The sequence below is a fragment of the Salvelinus fontinalis genome, chromosome 41 (assembly GCF_029448725.1).
Source record: "Salvelinus fontinalis isolate EN_2023a chromosome 41, ASM2944872v1, whole genome shotgun sequence".
NCBI classification, from domain to species: Eukaryota; Metazoa; Chordata; class Actinopteri; order Salmoniformes; family Salmonidae; genus Salvelinus; species Salvelinus fontinalis.
In genome coordinates, this window is record NC_074705.1 from 13,683,662 (window position 1) to 13,700,351 (window position 16,690).

The following is a 16,690-nucleotide window of genomic DNA, read 5'->3' on the forward strand; positions in this document are numbered from 1 at the left end:
TAAAGGCACTAATATAAACATTGCACAGGCGCACACAAACTACAAAGGGATTGTTCAGTATGGTCTGAGCAACGTCACAATGAATGGATTAGTTACTGTGAGGCGTGGTCAGTAGTTGGCTGCTTGTTGTAGCCTATAGTCAACATAGCACGTGGACTAGTACTAGATATTGCAACCACAGACCAATGGGGGCAATTTAAACAAACTTTGCTCTTGGAAATTGTGTGTTAATTGGTGATGGATGCAAGGTCTCGACCCCCCAAGCCTGGTAAAGATCCACAAACTCTGTGGAATGCCATGTGAGAGGAAGCCAAAGCCCACAGAGGACAGGAGCTGAGGATCTCTGTGTTCCAACCAGGAGGAGCAGGAGAGGGGCAGGGAGTATTACCTCGATAGCCTACTCTTCACCTCCTATCAGGCAGTATCACACCCCCTACTCTACACCTCCTATCAGGCAGTATCACACCCCCTACTCTACACCTCCTATCAGACAGTATCACACTCCCTACTCTACACCTCCTATCAGACAGTATCACACCCCCTACTCTACACCTCCTATCAGACAGTATCACACTCCCTACTCTACACCTCCTATCAGGCAGTATCACAACCCCTACTCTACACCTCCTATCAGACAGTATCACACTCCCTACTCTACACCTCCTATCAGACAGTATCACACCCCCTACTCTACACCTCCTATCAGACAGTATCACACTCCCTACTCTACACCTCCTATCAGACAATATCACACCCCCTACTCTACACCTCCTATCAGACAGTATCACACCCCCTACTCTACACCTCCTATCAGACAGTATCACACCCCCTACTCTACACCTCCTATCAGACAGTATCACACCCCCTACTCTACACCTCCTATCAGACAGTATCACACCCCCTACTCTACACCTCCCATCAGACAGTATCACACCCCCTACTCTACACCTCCTATCAGACAGTATCACACCCCCTACTCTACACCTCCTATCAGACAGTATCACTCCCCCTACTCTACACCTCCTATCAGACAGTATCACACCCCCTACTCTACACCTCCTATCAGACAGTATCACACCCCCTACTCTACACCTCCTATCAGACAGTATCACACCCCCTACTCTACACCTCCTATCAGACAGTATCACACCCCCTACTCTACACCTCCTATCAGACAGTATCACCCCCCTACTCTACACCTCCTATCAGACAGTATCACTCCCCCTACTCTACACCTCCTGTCAGACAGTATCACACCCCCTAATCTACACCTCCTATCAGACACTATCACACCCCCTACTCTACACCTCCTATCAGACAGTATCACACCCCCTACTCTACACCTCCTATCAGACAGTATCACACCCCCTACTCTACACCTCCTATCAGACAGTATCACACCCCCTACTCTACACCTCCTATCAGACAGTATCACACCCCCTACTCTACACCTCCTATCAGACAGTATCACACCCCCTACTCTACACCTCCTATCAGACAGTATCACTCCCCCTACTCTACACCTCCTATCCGACTGTATCACACCCCCTACTCTACACCTCCTATCAGACAGTATCACACCCCCTACTCTACACCTCCTATCAGACAGTATCACACCCCCTACTCTACACCTCCTATCAGACAGTATCACACCCCCTACTCTACACCTCCTATCAGACAGTATCACACCCCTACTCTATACCTCCTATCAGACAGTATCACACCCCCTACTCTACACCTCCTATCAGACAGTATCACACCCCCTACTCTACACCTCCCATCAGACAGTATCACCCCCTCTACTCTACACCTCCTATCAGACAGTATCACACCCCCTACTCTACACCTCCTATCAGACAGTATCACACCCCCTACTCTACACCTCCTATCAGACAGTATCACACCCCCTACTCTACACCTCCTATCAGACAGTATCACACCCCCTACTCTACACCTCCTATCAGACAGTATCACACCCCCTACTCTACACCTCCTATCAGACAATATCACACCCCCTACTCTACACCTCCTATCAGACAGTATCACACCCCCTACTCTACACCTCCTATCAGACAGTATCACACTCCCTACTCTACACCTCCTATCAGACAGTATCACACCCTCTACTCTACACATACTATCAGACAGTATCACACCCCCTACTCTACACCTCCTATCAGACAGTATCACACCCCCTACTCTACACCTCCTATCAGACAGTATCACACCCCTACTCTACACCTCCTATCAGACAGTATCACACCCCCTACTCTACACCTCCTATCAGACAGTATCACACCCCCTACTCTACACCTCCTATCAGACAGTATCACACCCCCTACTCTACACCTCCTATCAGACAGTATCACACCCCCTACTCTACACCTCCTATCAGACAGTATCACACCCCCTACTCTACACCTCATATCAGACAGTATCACACCCCCTACTCTACGCCTCCCATCAGACTGTATCACACCACCTACTCTACACCTCCCATCAGACTGTATCACACCTTCCCTACTCTACACCACCCATCAGACAGTATCCCATCCGCGTCCCTACCTAGCCATACCAGCTACCACTGGACAATGGGCCTTAGGAGTAACATTATATTGCGATAGTAAGGGATTGGCTTTGAGACACAAGAGGGGCCTGGTATTGATGATTCTAGCTCGCAATTCACGAATAACAAATGTGCAAACTATGTAGTCTCATGATCATCCATCAGGAATTAAACACACACCGGTTTAGAATAGATCAACACTTGCTTGTGCTATTCACAGCTTTAGGATAATAGAGGATGTGGGAGGGGGTTAGGCTTACTGTGATAGGAAATGATCAGCATAAATGATCAAGCAAAATCATCAGCCCTCACCTGTTTTGGACACTAGACTGTCTCTCCTTGTGTGTGTGCAGGCTTTGGTTCCACCCTGGCACTAAATCATCTGGTTCAACTAATAAACGAATCGTGCTAGTCAGTCTGGACCTTGGCTGTTTGAATCAGTTAGGTTAGTACTGGGCTGGCTGAACGTCAGCCTGTTTACATCCAGTAGCCTTTCCGGACTGGAGTTGAAGACCCTCCTCAGCTCAACCTGATTCACATGACCTGGTGAACTCACATGGCCCTGATGCGTGTGAGTTTTGTTTTCTCAGGGAACCAAGAATAATCAGTAATGTCCTCCTCAAGAATGTTAAATGCAGGTCGACAGGAGGCCTCTTGAGGTCATGTTAACCTGTTCCAGTCTGTCTGTCAGGGCCATTGTGTCCGTTGGGGATATCAAACTTTGAGCGGAGTGTGAGTAACAGGAGCGGAACACATCCTTTATCCAGAGGCCACAGATGAAGTGAGCTTACATCTGTCATCTGTTGGAAACATTATATTTCTCTTTAGACCTGTTGCGTTTTATGTAGCAGCCATTTTATTATTATATATTTTTTTTTAATAATAATTGTGCGTAGGATGGAGAGGGATGGTTGATCAGGTATAATCATTTGCATTTGTGGGTGTATGTGTGCTTGTGTGTCTATGTGACAGCATGCTCTCTCTAATATACAGTGAAGCCATAAAAGGCCACTGTCTGTCTGATGGTGGGGAGATGTAACGTTCTGGCTCCAGGGTAGCTCAGTAGTTACGTTGTATTTATAGCCTCAGATTAAGTGGTCCGGCCCACACCAGTCACCTCACTGCCCAGTCCCCGGGTACTGCTGCTCTTAAACCAATCAAGCAGAGACTAGGACTGGTCTTCTCCCTCAACTCTCTGTCTGCTCTGACTCCTCTAGCAAGAGGCACACAGGCTGAGGCTGCTGCACTCACAGGTAGGAGGACACTTCTCTCTCTACTCCGGCTCTGGTCCACTGTTCTGGTAACTGGCTACTGGTCTGCTCTGTCTTTTTTTGTACACTTCCTTTGGTTATTCTAGACATCTGCTTGTTGACTTCTATCCGTTCCACTGCTCTCCGTCTGCAGCCACTCACACGGCCGAGGCTGAGCTGCAGATGCTTATTCAGGCTAGAGTTTGTTCTCTTTGGCAGCAAATTAGCTTGTTGGATTTGTGAAACTTTGCACTGCTTCAGAGCTAACCCTCTCCTCTTTTTATTTTGGAATTAGGTGGTTGATATTTGTTTGATACATTTTGTTTCAGATTAGTTTAAAATACTTTGATAAATACAGATATCAATAGCTATCAGTAACTACCCACTGGGCACACATTGGTTGAATCAACGTTGTGAAATTACGTGGCACCAACATGGAATATATGTTGAATTGACGTCTGTGCGCAGTGGGTATGATTTAAAATGTCTATTTGGCAGTTCGTTTCAAAAGGCCTTGGCAGTGGTCTCCCCTGCAGATTCTGAACATTTAAAGTGCTATCTACAGTGTCAAATGAATAATTCAATAGCAGTGCATAGATAGAATACAAGCAGATGACTTTCCACATCAGGTCTCAACCCTCTTAGATTTTAGATTGTACTCCAAACAGGCCTGGAATGTGTGCTCTTTTGCACATTCTTTGACTTGCTACGATGTAAAGTGACGCGAGATGAACTGAAAGCTGAAGAGTAGTCTTTGAAAACAAAGAGTGGCTGAATGCAGTAATCCGTGCAGTGTGGCTGGATGAAATGAGATGGGGGTTTCGGTGGGCTGGGCAGTTGTCTGAAGGGCCCCTTTTTTTGGAGTGGGGATGCCCTTCCATGGTAGGGGCCCTGGAGTCACTCATCATGATCTTTTATTAGCTATGGTGTCATGGTAGTGTCATGACAATGTGTATGCCCTGTAAGACTCTATGGCCCTGCAATGAGATTATGGCAGACAGGAGCTAAGGCAACAGATGGTGGTCCAGGGACCAATGTTTGGTCTGTAACAGTATAACGATGATAATAGGGATCCATTGTAGAGCTTGAATTAGACAGGAGATTGAGGGGAAATGAGACCTCGTTGGTCTTAATGTATGAATCCATGTACTGCAGGAAAAGGGTCTGAACTACTACTAACGCCTGCCAAAGGTTTTGAGCATGACTCTGATTTGGGAATGGATGAATTGAGGTCTTTGTTGCGGTAGGGAAATGGGACAGGAAGTCAGCTGGAATTAAGATTTTGATTGTTATAGGCTACTGCATGTGACAGTGTGTCACAACTATACTCATGTCTTATTCTGAAAATTGGAAGTATCTACACATCATGACAGAGATCTATCTGCATCTGCCACCCAACACTATTCTGAGATTTTTTTAGACTATGGGGGATGGGGAGGGGGGGGGGGTCAATGTGCTGGTGAATAAAGACTGCAACGCAGGTTTGATTGAATTAGCCTATTTCTTGAGACTAAAGTTCTTCAGTTGTCATTGACGGATCAAATTAACCTGCAAAACAAGCATAAATACTACTGTGGAACCTAGTATTTGTGAAGTGCGTGTCTCTGTTCAGGGGTCACTTCGATCTTCATCACAAAATCACTCAATTCCATTTGTGGAGGTGAACGAGTTATGTTGAGTGTTGTGGTGTGGTGTGTGTCAAGGAGAAGGAGTTTGTCACGCCCTGACCTTGGAGATCCTTTTTATGTCTCTATTTTGATTTGGTCAGGGCGTGAGTTGGGGTGGGTATTCTATGTCTTGGTTCTATGTGTTCTATTTCTATGTGTTTGGCCGGGTGTGGTTCTCAATCAGAGGCAGCTGTCTATCGTTGTCTCTGATTGAGAACCATACTTAGGCTGCCCTTTTCCCTCTTTCTGTGTGGGATCTTGTTCTTTGTTTGTGTGCCGCTAGGTTGCACGACGTAGCTGTTCGGTCGTCGTATTATTTATTGTTTTGTTGTGTCGTAGTTTCACTTGGTGATTAAAATGATGTGGAAATCAAAGAACGCTGCGCCTTGGTCTCATTCTTCCCAGGACGATGCTGACAGAGTTACAATGAGTGTTGTGGTGTGTGTGGAGGAGAAGGAGTAACGTTGAGTGTTGTGGTGTGTGTGGAGGAGAAGGAGTTACGTTGAGTGTTGTGGTGTGTGTGGAGGAGAAGGAGTTACGTTGAGTGTTGTGGTGTGTGTGGAGGAGAAGGAGTTACGTTGAGTGTTGTGGTGTGTGTGGAGGTGAACGAGTTACGTTGAGTGTTGTGGTGTGTGTGGAGGAGAAGGAGTTACGTTGAGTGTTGTGGTGTGTGTGGAGGAGAAGGAGTTACGTTGAGTATTGTGGTGTGTGTGGAGGGGAAGGAGTTACGTTGAGTGGTGTGGTGTGTGTGGAGGAGAAGGAGTTACGTTGAGTGTTGTGGTGTGGTGTGGAGGTGAAGGAGTTACGTTGAGTGTTGTGGTGTGTGTGGAGGTGAAGGAGTTACATTGAGTGTTGTGGTGTGTGTGGAGGAGAAGGAGTTACATTGAGTGTTGTGGTGTGTGTGGAGGAGAACGAGGAGAAGGAGGAGGAGGAGGTGTGTAGCTCTGTTCCAAACTCCTCTTATTAAGTCATGGACATCAAAGCCAGCCCACTGCCTCCCTGCCCCTGCCAACAGCTGCCCCAAATACTTCATCTTGTCATCCTGAGATCGTGGATCATTCGGGTCCATTCCAAAGCGGGGGAGGAAGACAGGGGAGACACAGAGGGAGAGAGGCCTAGAAATATCCACTCCTGTCGTAAACCTCTGCCAGAAACAACCTGTGGAATGAATGCTCCATATTATAAGAAAGAGATACGCAATGAAATGCATCACTACATACCTCTGCTCCTCTGCAGTGTTGTGTTGTGGACTACTGGGTGGCCACCACAGGAGGCTGCTGAGAGGAGGACGGCTCATGATAACGACTGGAACGGAGTGAATGGAATAGCGTCAAACCATGTGTTTTATGTATTTGATACCATTCCACTGATTCCGCTCCAGCCATTACCACAAGCCCGTCCTCTCCAATTAAGGTGCCACCATAGAAATAGAATTGCTCAAATGTCCTCCGGACCACAGCAATTTGACGGGCCCCTCAAAGTTCATTCTAACTCTATGATCTCTGCAAGGCGTCTGGCTGTCTGTCCAGGACGGAGGGGGGACACAGTGGAACTCACTGCGGATCTCCTGTCCCCACAAAGGATCATGAGAGGGATAACCAGGGGTTAGCCAGGGCTGAGTGGGGAGACAGAGGACAGCTGCGGGGCCCAGAGCAGACTTTGGCACAGCATGCCACCCTTTCTCTCTCCTCCATCTGTAGAGGCTTGAGTCATCTTTCTCCTGTATCCCAGAGCTACACATTGTGTTTTACTAGCATAGACATACATTGTTGTGTATTGTTCTTACTGTACACCAGCTAGGAGTTTTGGACCAAATGCATGATATAGAATTCAACCGTATGAGTACACCTAGCATTTAAATAAGTATTCATTGATACAATAAGCATTTGAGGCAACCCACTGGGCATAGATGTCAATTCAACGTCTATTCCATGTTGGTTCAACGTCATTTCATTGAACCAGTGTTTCCCCAGTGGGAACTATTTACATTTCTGGCTGATTACCACTTTAAATGTGAAGCTCTTACGCTACAGCTGTATTCTCAGCTGATGCGACAGCTCACCAAAGCAGCTGATTGCGTAACCAATTTACTCCCGCAGACCTCATTCTCAAAGTTGTCATTGTGACTTTAATTTTGGTCCATTGCTTGAACCACGGAGATACTTTTATTTCAGCTACATTCGTACATTATAGTGAGCCTTGTATGCCGTAGTCTAGTGCATTATGTCATTACATTACAATGACCTTTTGTTCTCATGGTTATTGAGACCAATCCACTATTAAAATACATCACATGCTGATCAAAATCAAATCAAATTTTATTTGTCACGTGTGCTGAATACACCTTACCGTGAAATGCTTACGTACAAGAACTTAACCAGCAATGCTGTTTTAAGAAAATGTAGTTTAGAAAATATTTACTAAATAAACTAAATTTAAAATATATATATATATATATATATATATATATATATATATATATATATATATATATATATATATATATATATATATATATATGAACACTGTAACAGTGAAACCAATTTTTCAGTCAGGGGAAAAACTTCAATTTAAGTCAAATTTTCACTCAGTCTCCCATTGACATCAATGCATGGCAGTTAGGATTCGCCAATCAGTGATGCTACTTTACTTGAAGACACTGGGTGACTGTAAATGTTTATGTCCTCTTTTACAGGCAAGAGAGCAAAGGGAGAGATTTGATCCAAAATGGCGGAACGCTATGACTGCCATTACTGCAAGGAGTCCCTGTTTGGGAGGAAGTATGTGCTCAGGGAAGAGAACCCCTACTGTGTGAAGTGCTACGAGAACCTTTACTCTAACACCTGTGAAGAGTGCAAGAAGTCCATTGGCTGCAGCAGCAGGGTAGGTGGACCACTTCCTGAATGTGGTGGTGTAGAGTTTACCAGTACCCACATTTGCTATTCCATGATAGGTTGTATTCCTTCCTACTAGTATTCACTTCATTTCTATGGCCCAGATGTTAAACAGAACTTGGAATTAGAACAGGAGTCGATGGAATTAAAACACAAATACCCCAGACCCAGGCACAGTCATTGACCTAGAGGGACACAGGACACACCACTATGCACTGACTCTCAGCACACATGCACTCACTCATGCACACACGCACCCACACAGATATACGTACACACACACACACACACACACACACACACACACACACACACACACACACACACACACACACACACACACACACACACACACACACACACACACACACACACACACACACACACACACTCTCATTATGACTGCTTAATACTACACAATTGAAACACTTGCGCCCCAATCCCCGCTTCCACAATGCACGTGTGAATATTGGACTATAAATTGTGCCTTCCTGTATTATACTTATATAACGTTTCTTCTATTCTACTGCCATTTACTTTATGTTCTCTCTTATTATCTTTTATTATTTCTTATTGTTGTTGCATGAAGGAACCTGCAAGTAAGCATTTCGTAGGACAGTCTATACTACGTGTATCCTGTACATACGACTAATAAAACGTGAAACTTGTAGCTTCCAAGTTCGCACTGACAGGGCCGTGTGTTTTTTCAGCAATTAGTGTCACTTTACATGGTCATTAGTGTCACAGATGAGATGGCGGTCACTTCCCCCTGGATCGGCCTGGAGGGGGGCTCATCTGTGCCGAATGTCCCTATCCCCTGTAGCAGCTAGTCAGTCATCCGTCCTAGGCCTCTTTCAGTTTATCTAACCCATAGCTGTGATTGCCACCCCTGCTCCCATCTCAGTCATTATTCAGTCATTCATCTAAATTGGTAGCTAATTAAGCACATGTTGTCACACATCCATTGTCACCACGCCTCCAGCAGATAGGAGTTGAGTTGAGGTCACTGCCATGGCAGACAACTAGAACACAGTGCATGGTAATCTTAACAGACTGGTGGGCCTTAGATTCAGTCAAAACGCCGATGTCCATTATCCCAGAAAAGGAGGCACCGAGTTGAATGGAGATACACCTGACCCTGACTCTCTGTCCCGTCCTCCTTCTTCAGGACCTGTCCTACAAGGACCGCCACTGGCATGAAGACTGCTTCCACTGCTTCAAGTGTAGCTGCTCCCTGGTGGACAAGCCCTTCTCCACCAAGGACGACCAGCTGCTCTGCACCGAGTGCTACTCCAACGAGTACTCCTCCAAGTGCCACGAGTGCAAGAAGACCATCATGCCAGGTAAGGAAATGTCTGGCCTGACAGAGGGGGGAAGTCAGTGAATGGGGCTTTTCAGTTGGATTTGGTCAGTACACAATCTATTGGTACTGGTAAGGAAACTACTGAAGGGGAAAGAGTTGACAGATTTGACAGACATCTAACAGAGTTGAGGTTTGAGTGGGATTTGGCTACTAGAAAATCTATTTGGTGCAATCATGGATGCCAAGTTTCTACCTCCTTGGACCTGTGATAGGAGTTTATGTAATGAATGATGTCGTTGGGACAGTGGATGGTCTGTCACAGTTTGGTGGAGCCAGCTCACGTACCACTACTGGTATCATTATTCAATGTGTCACACTGGAATATCAGTCCGTGTGTAACCTGATTTTCCTGTTTCTCTCTCTCTCACTTCCCCTCTCTCTCTCTCCCACTCTCTCTCCCACTCTCTCTCTCCATCTCTCTCTCACTTCCTCTCTCTCTCTCTCTTACTCTCACTCTCACTCTCTCTCTCTCTCTCTCTCTCTCCATCTCTCTCTCACTTCCTCTCTCTCTCTCTCACTCTCACTCTCTCTCTCTCTCTCTCTCTCTCTCTCCCTCTCTCTCTCTCTCCCCCTCTCTATCGCTCTGCTCTTCACCCTCCCTGCTTCCTCCCCTTTCTCTCTCTTCTTCTTTTTCTCCTCTTGTTTGCAGGCTCCAAGAAGATGGAGCATAAGGGCAACAGCTGGCATGAGACCTGCTTCACTTGCCAGCGCTGCCAGCAACCAATCGGCACCAAGAACTTCATCCATAAGGACAACAGTAACTACTGCGTGCCCTGTTACGAGAAGCAGTTTGCCATGCAGTGCATCCAATGCAAGAAGGTCATATATATTTATATTTTTTAACTAGGCAAGTCAGTTTATAATGAAGGCCTACACCTGCCAAACCTAGACAACGCTGAGCCAATTGTGCACCGCCCTATGGGACTCTGAATCATGGCCAGTTGTGATACAGTCTGGATTCGAACCAGGGTGTCTGTAGTGATGCCTCTAGCACTGAGATGCAGTGCCTTAGACCGCGCCACTCGGGACCCCTATATAACCCACTGTAGTGGGCTGAAATGGAGTGTACTGCTTCAGAATGTATGCTTTTGGAGAGTTCTGTGTTCAAATGGATTGCTCCTCTCCAGATTCACATTTATTACCATTCTTTGTCAGTATTTAAAACTGGTTCCTTGTGCATACGAAACAAAGCTTGCGATGAATAGAAGTTCAACTCAATTCAGCTGAACTCACATTATGCAGTACTTCTTTTTCCCATGGTCAAATACCTTCACAGGTATAGATGTTACCTAATTATTGATTGGTGATTGAGCTTGTTACTTCCTGTTTCTATCTCCTGTAGCCAATCACCACTGGCGGGGTGACCTATCGCGATCAGCCGTGGCATAAGGACTGCTTCCTGTGCACGGGGTGTAAGCAGCAGCTGTCTGGCCAGCGGTTCACCTCTCGGGACAACTTTGCCTACTGCCTGAACTGCTTCTGCAACCTGTATGCCAAGAAGTGTGCCTCCTGCACCACCCCTATCAGTGGTATGTATGATCACTCACATTGGCTCATCCTCACACATATCTGTAGTCTCTGGAGCCAATCATAACTTCCACTTATGTCAGAGATTCACTTAGTCATGCATGGATGTCAATGGGAGACAAAGTGAAAGTGCAACATACGTGGAAGTTAGGATCCATCCCTCTATGATTAGTTAACTATACACTGTGTGGACAAAACATTAGGAACACCTGCTCTTTCCATGACAGACTGACCAGGTGAATCCAGGTGAAAGCTAGGATCCGTTATTGATGTCACCCGTTACAGTTTTTCTCAATTGCTAAAACACAATTTTTGAAACCCTGCTCCATTTCCTGAAAACTTTAAATACATAACCTCATCTTCAAGCACTATTTACGTAACCTCTGACTCCTCTCGCAAAATGAAACATCCGCCTCAAAACAGTTTTACCTGTGTTCAAAATCAAACACTGCTCTCAAATCATAAACACAGTGATCAAAATGATTTACACTCTCAAGCAGTCAGTAAACAATACACCGAAAAATAGAAAACACATTGTTCAAAACATACAATTCTCAGGGAGAAGTACATTTTTAATCTAAAAAATTATTCATATTTTTCCGTCATTGTCTTTTGATGAACAAAAACATGTTCTATCATAGTAGCTCAAAATTGATCAGAAATTACTACTCTGCTTTGCTCTTTGCAATTTTGTTCTGCCTCCTCCCTGTACCCCTATTTTTACAGTACTGTACCCTGCATCTCACAAACTTGTCCTTTGTCTCTGTGATACTCTAATTCTTGTTCTTTGTTGATATGAACCTGCAACCAGTCAAAATCTATTGAGCAGTCAGTACTGTTAATAAATGGAAAGCACAATGTTCAGGGCCATACAATGTGTCCATTGTACAGTATACAGCCGACAATGCACTGTACTACAGTATACAATACTAAAAGGGACAAAAATCAAAGGAGTAAACATGTGATCAATGTGCTTCTTCTTGTCTTTGGGCTGGGTCAGGCCAGAGCACTTCTTCTTGTCTTTGAGCTGGGTCAGGCCAGAGCACTTCTTCTTGTCTTTGGGCTGGGTCAGGCCAGAGCACTTCTTCTTGTCTTTGGGCTGGGTCAGGCCAGAGCACTTCTTCTTGTCTTTGGGCTGGGTCAGGCCAGAGCACTTCTTCTTGTCTTTGGGCTGGGTCAGGCCAGAGCACTTCTTCTTGTCTTTGGGCTGGGTCAGGCCAGAGCACTTCTTCTTGTCTTTGGGCTGGGTCGGGCCAGAGCACTTCTTCTTGTCTTTGGGCTGGGTCAGGCCAGAGCACTTCGTCGACATCACAAGCAATATTGTCCCTCCTGAGGCAACGGGGGAAGAAGCCTCTTGTGTGCCGTATCCAGCCCTGACATGATTCCTCACCTATATCACCACAGGCTAAATCACAGGTGTCAAACTCATTCCACGGAGGGCCGAGTGTCTGCGGGTTTTCGCTCCACCCTTGTACTTGATTGATGAATTAACATCACTAATTAGTTAGGAACTCCCCACACCTGGTTGTCTAGGGCTTTATTGAAAGGAAAGACCAAAAACCTGCAGACACAAGGCCCTCCGTGGAATGAGTTTGACACCCCTGGGCTAAATCCATGGCTTGCAGCAGATTTACTCTGGTGTAGGGTTGTCTATCATACACTTTCCATCTCGAAGAGGAGAAAAACTCCTCAATCGGATTTAGGAAAGGCGAGAATGGAGGGAGGTACAAGTTCATAAACTGCCCATTGATGTTAAACCATTCCACTACCTGAGCAGCTCGGTGGAAACTGACATTGTCCCACACTATCACATAGGTGGGAATGGGATTCTCATTTAGCTCTTGACCCTGCTGCTCTTGAACCTGCTGCTCAAATAAAATATATCTTAGATTGGCAATAAATCTTAGAAGGTGCTGGGTGTTATATGGCCCGAGTGTAACATGGTGATGTAGAACACCATGGTTGCTGATAGCAACACAGATTGTGACATTGCCACCTCGTTGACCAGGGACTTCAACAATGGCCAGCTGTCCAATCATGTTTCAGCCTTTCCTTCTCCTCTTTGTTAGATTGAAGCCTGCTTCATCGACAAAGATGAACTCATGGGGTCTGTCCAAGGATTCCAAGTCAAATATTGTCTGTGTAGAAATACAATATACTGTATGTAGGATTTTGTAAGTCATACAGAGACAATGCTATACTGTAGAGTACAATTAGGCTTCTGATTCACATACATTGTATGTACTGAAGAGTAATGTCATTCACATAGTATGTGTTAGTACTGTAGACTATCTGGATTACAGTAAATGTTTCTGAATGTACACTTACTTGCACATACTGAGCTCGCAGTACTTTCACCCTTGGTGAGTTGCGCTCAAAAGGTACTCTGTATACTTGTTTCATTCGCATCCTGTTACGATGGAGGACACGGTCAATTGTGGAAATGCTCACACTGTCGATTCCCTGGAAGTGTGTGTTGTCTTGTATCACTCGTTCCTGGATTTCTCTGAGTCGTATTGCATTATCTTGAAGGACCATGCCAACTATAACGGCCGGAGTGAATATAGCTGTCCTTCCACCTGCATGTGGCAGCCTTGCAATTCTACAAAAAGTAGTTGTGCAGTTACAAAACATATTCATGCAGTACAATACATACAGTGATTAACTTTACAAATGTCTATTGAAACAGCTGCATATAGTGTAGTACAGTAAATTTGCAATTACAAAAATACAGTAGTATACTGTACCTGTTCTCTTCTCTGAATGTCCTTACTATGGTGGACACAGAAAATCGGCTCAAATTGGGTTGCACTCTAAGTCCTGCTTCCCTCATTGTCAGTCCATGGACAAGAACATGGTCTGTAACTGTTGCTCAAATTTCATCAGATATTTCCACTCTTTGTCTTCCTCTTCCTCTTCGTCATCCTCTTCTTTGCCATCCGCCTCCTCCTCGTCGCCCACCTCGCATACGTCCTCGTCCTCGTCCTCTCACATTGTTTCTTCTATCCATTCTCAGACTTTCTCCTTCCCACCGTCAACAACCTGTTTGCTCTATGAACTGGCTTATATTGGTTGTGTCGCATCATTTGAAACAGGTTAAATACATTTTGAGTGGTTGTGTTCAATCAATGACATGTGTTCTCTATTTGTATTTGATTATTGCCACTTGTGTTTACCAGTATGGATGGCATGTGCATTAGAGTGCAGAATGTGTTTTGAGAATGAGAATGTGTTTAGAGTTTTGCTGAAAAGTCTAAGTGAGATCTGCAAATTGTGTTTCACCATGTGAAATGGTTTAAGGTATTGACAACAGACTGCATAATTAGCTAAATGAGTCCAGGCAACTGAGAACTTTGTTCAGCCAATGGGTTTTAGTGTTTTAGCAATTGAGAAAAACTGTAAATCCACTTCAATCAGTGTAGATGAAGGGGACGAGACATGATAAAGAATGATTTTTAATCCGTGAGACAATTGAGACATAGATTGTGTATGTGTGCCATTCAGAGGGTGAATGGGCAAGACAAAAGATTTAAGCGCCTTTGAACGGGTTATTGTAGTAGGTGCCAGTTGCACCGGTTTGAGTGTGTCATGAACTGCAACGCTGCTGGGTTTTTGATGCCCAACAGTTTCCCGTGTGTATCAAGAATGTATTTCTGATCAATTTGATGTTATTTTAATGGACAAAAAATGTGCTTTAAAAAACAAGGACATTTCAAAGTGACCCCAAACTTTTGAACGGTAGTGTAGGTCAACATCTGCTTGGAATGCTTTCGACACCTTGTAGAGTCCATGCCCCGGCGAATTGACGCTGTTCTGAGGGCAAAAGGGGTTGCAACTCAATATTAGAAAGGTTTTGTACACTCAGTATCACTAGAACTTTTTCCTTACAATGTGACACTAAAAAACCTGACTGACAAACTCTGGTTCCTCATCCTTTCACGCCATACTCTCCACTTCTATGCACTCCTACTCAAAACATTCCCTAGTAACGACCCCAACTCAAGGCTGCCTTAATTACAGTGAGGTCACACATTAACTAGTCAGGTGCTCTATCTATCTGTTGTTATAGAGACATGGCACTCAGCTCATGGGTTTTGAATTCCTTCCAGAAAATGTACTTACTTACTATCTATTAGAGTATTATTACATTAGTGATCCGGAGTAATTGATAAGGAATTTCTCCATCTCTCCCTCTGTCTCGTCTTGCTTGTGCAGGTCTGGGTGGCAGCAAGTACATCTCGTTTGAAGAGCGTCAGTGGCACAACAACTGCTTCAACTGCAAGAAGTGCTCCGTCTCCCTGGTGGGAAGGGGCTTTCTGACGGCCCGCGATGAGATCATGTGTCCCGAGTGCAGCAAAGACGTCTAAAAGCTGTATGGAGCGTCAAAGCCAGAGATGGCAAAGATGCAAGAGAATATAGGCCTACTCCTACTAACATTTCATTTATTGGAATTATATATTTATTCAATAATATACACTTCAGACTAACCCAAAGGGCTTTCTGCATGCACTGGCCTCAGATTGATACAATATGTTGTCTGATGGAATGAGCACAAATTGCATTAGATTCTTAGAAAGAGATATCATTTTGATGTATTTTAAACAAAATAACAACTTTGTCTGTGGTTTGTTACCATTGAAACGTTTAACTATTGTATTGTGTTGTATATGTTTGGATAATCATCCATGACACTTAACTATCACAGGAGTTGTACTTTTCATTAAAGCAGTGAAATCTAATGATAACACGACATGTACCTGCACTCTAAATGTGAAATAAAGTATTTAAAAGGCAATTCATTGATAGAATGATCTTTCTGACATTTGATTTTGTTCCAAATCAGTAAAGACACCAATAAATCTCATGGGCTCTGGTCAAAAGTAGTACACTCCATAGGGGTGACATTTGGGAAGCAGGCCTACAACCACCCCATAGTTCTGAATGGCTTACCTCTGGCTCCATCTAGCGGTACAAGCACGCCTTGGGGGAAAATTGACTCTTGGTCTCTTGAACACTCAAAACCACATAAAGGAGGTATGGGATGTGATCATTAGTGCCTAGGGTCTAGGGTCTGGGCCTGGATCTGTCTGGCTCTTGGCTGCAGGTTAGCGTTTTTCTTCATGAATCTTGTTCTGGAGGCAGCTCTGCAGAGTGGTCACTAGCTGGCACAGACAGAAAAGTAATTAACCCTTAATTCCTAACCCTAACCTAAAATTACGACCAAAAAGAGAATTTTTGTTTTCATAAATTTTTACAATACAGTCGATTTTGACTTTGCAGCTGACCTATCTAAGGGGAAATCACGAATTGCTGCCTCCAGTACGTCAATCTCTCAAATGTCTTGGTCAGGGTCTGGACTCTGTGATTTCAGGTGGGGTTGTAGGATGAGCTGTCCATGGTGCTGAAAAGGTTCAGGGTGATGC

At 44.7% G+C, this 16,690-nt stretch overlaps 1 protein-coding gene across 1 annotated transcript; it reads left to right on the top strand.

Moving 5' to 3' along the window:
- The first annotated feature begins 3,669 nt into the window (after positions 1 to 3,669).
- LOC129840527 (four and a half LIM domains protein 2-like) lies at positions 3,670 to 16,062 on the top strand. Its single transcript, XM_055908458.1, has 6 exons — positions 3,670 to 3,819; positions 8,179 to 8,366; positions 9,546 to 9,720; positions 10,390 to 10,559; positions 11,083 to 11,269; positions 15,483 to 16,062. Exons 2-6 carry the CDS (start codon positions 8,211 to 8,213, stop codon positions 15,632 to 15,634), a joined length of 840 nt encoding a protein of 279 aa, XP_055764433.1. The 5' UTR covers positions 3,670 to 3,819; positions 8,179 to 8,210; the 3' UTR covers positions 15,635 to 16,062.
- The last annotated feature ends 628 nt before the right edge of the window (positions 16,063 to 16,690 follow it).

Bases quoted from the DNA above. Each gene is read 5' to 3' on its own strand.
- LOC129840527 (XM_055908458.1), top strand. From the start codon at position 8,211: ATGGCGGAACGCTATGACTGCCATTACTGCAAGGAGTCCCTGTTTGGG. The intron at 10,560-11,082 runs GTCATATATATT...TATCTCCTGTAG, and splicing joins AGTGCATCCAATGCAAGAAG to CCAATCACCACTGGCGGGGT. The intron at 11,270-15,482 runs GTATGTATGATC...TTGCTTGTGCAG, and splicing joins CTGCACCACCCCTATCAGTG to GTCTGGGTGGCAGCAAGTAC.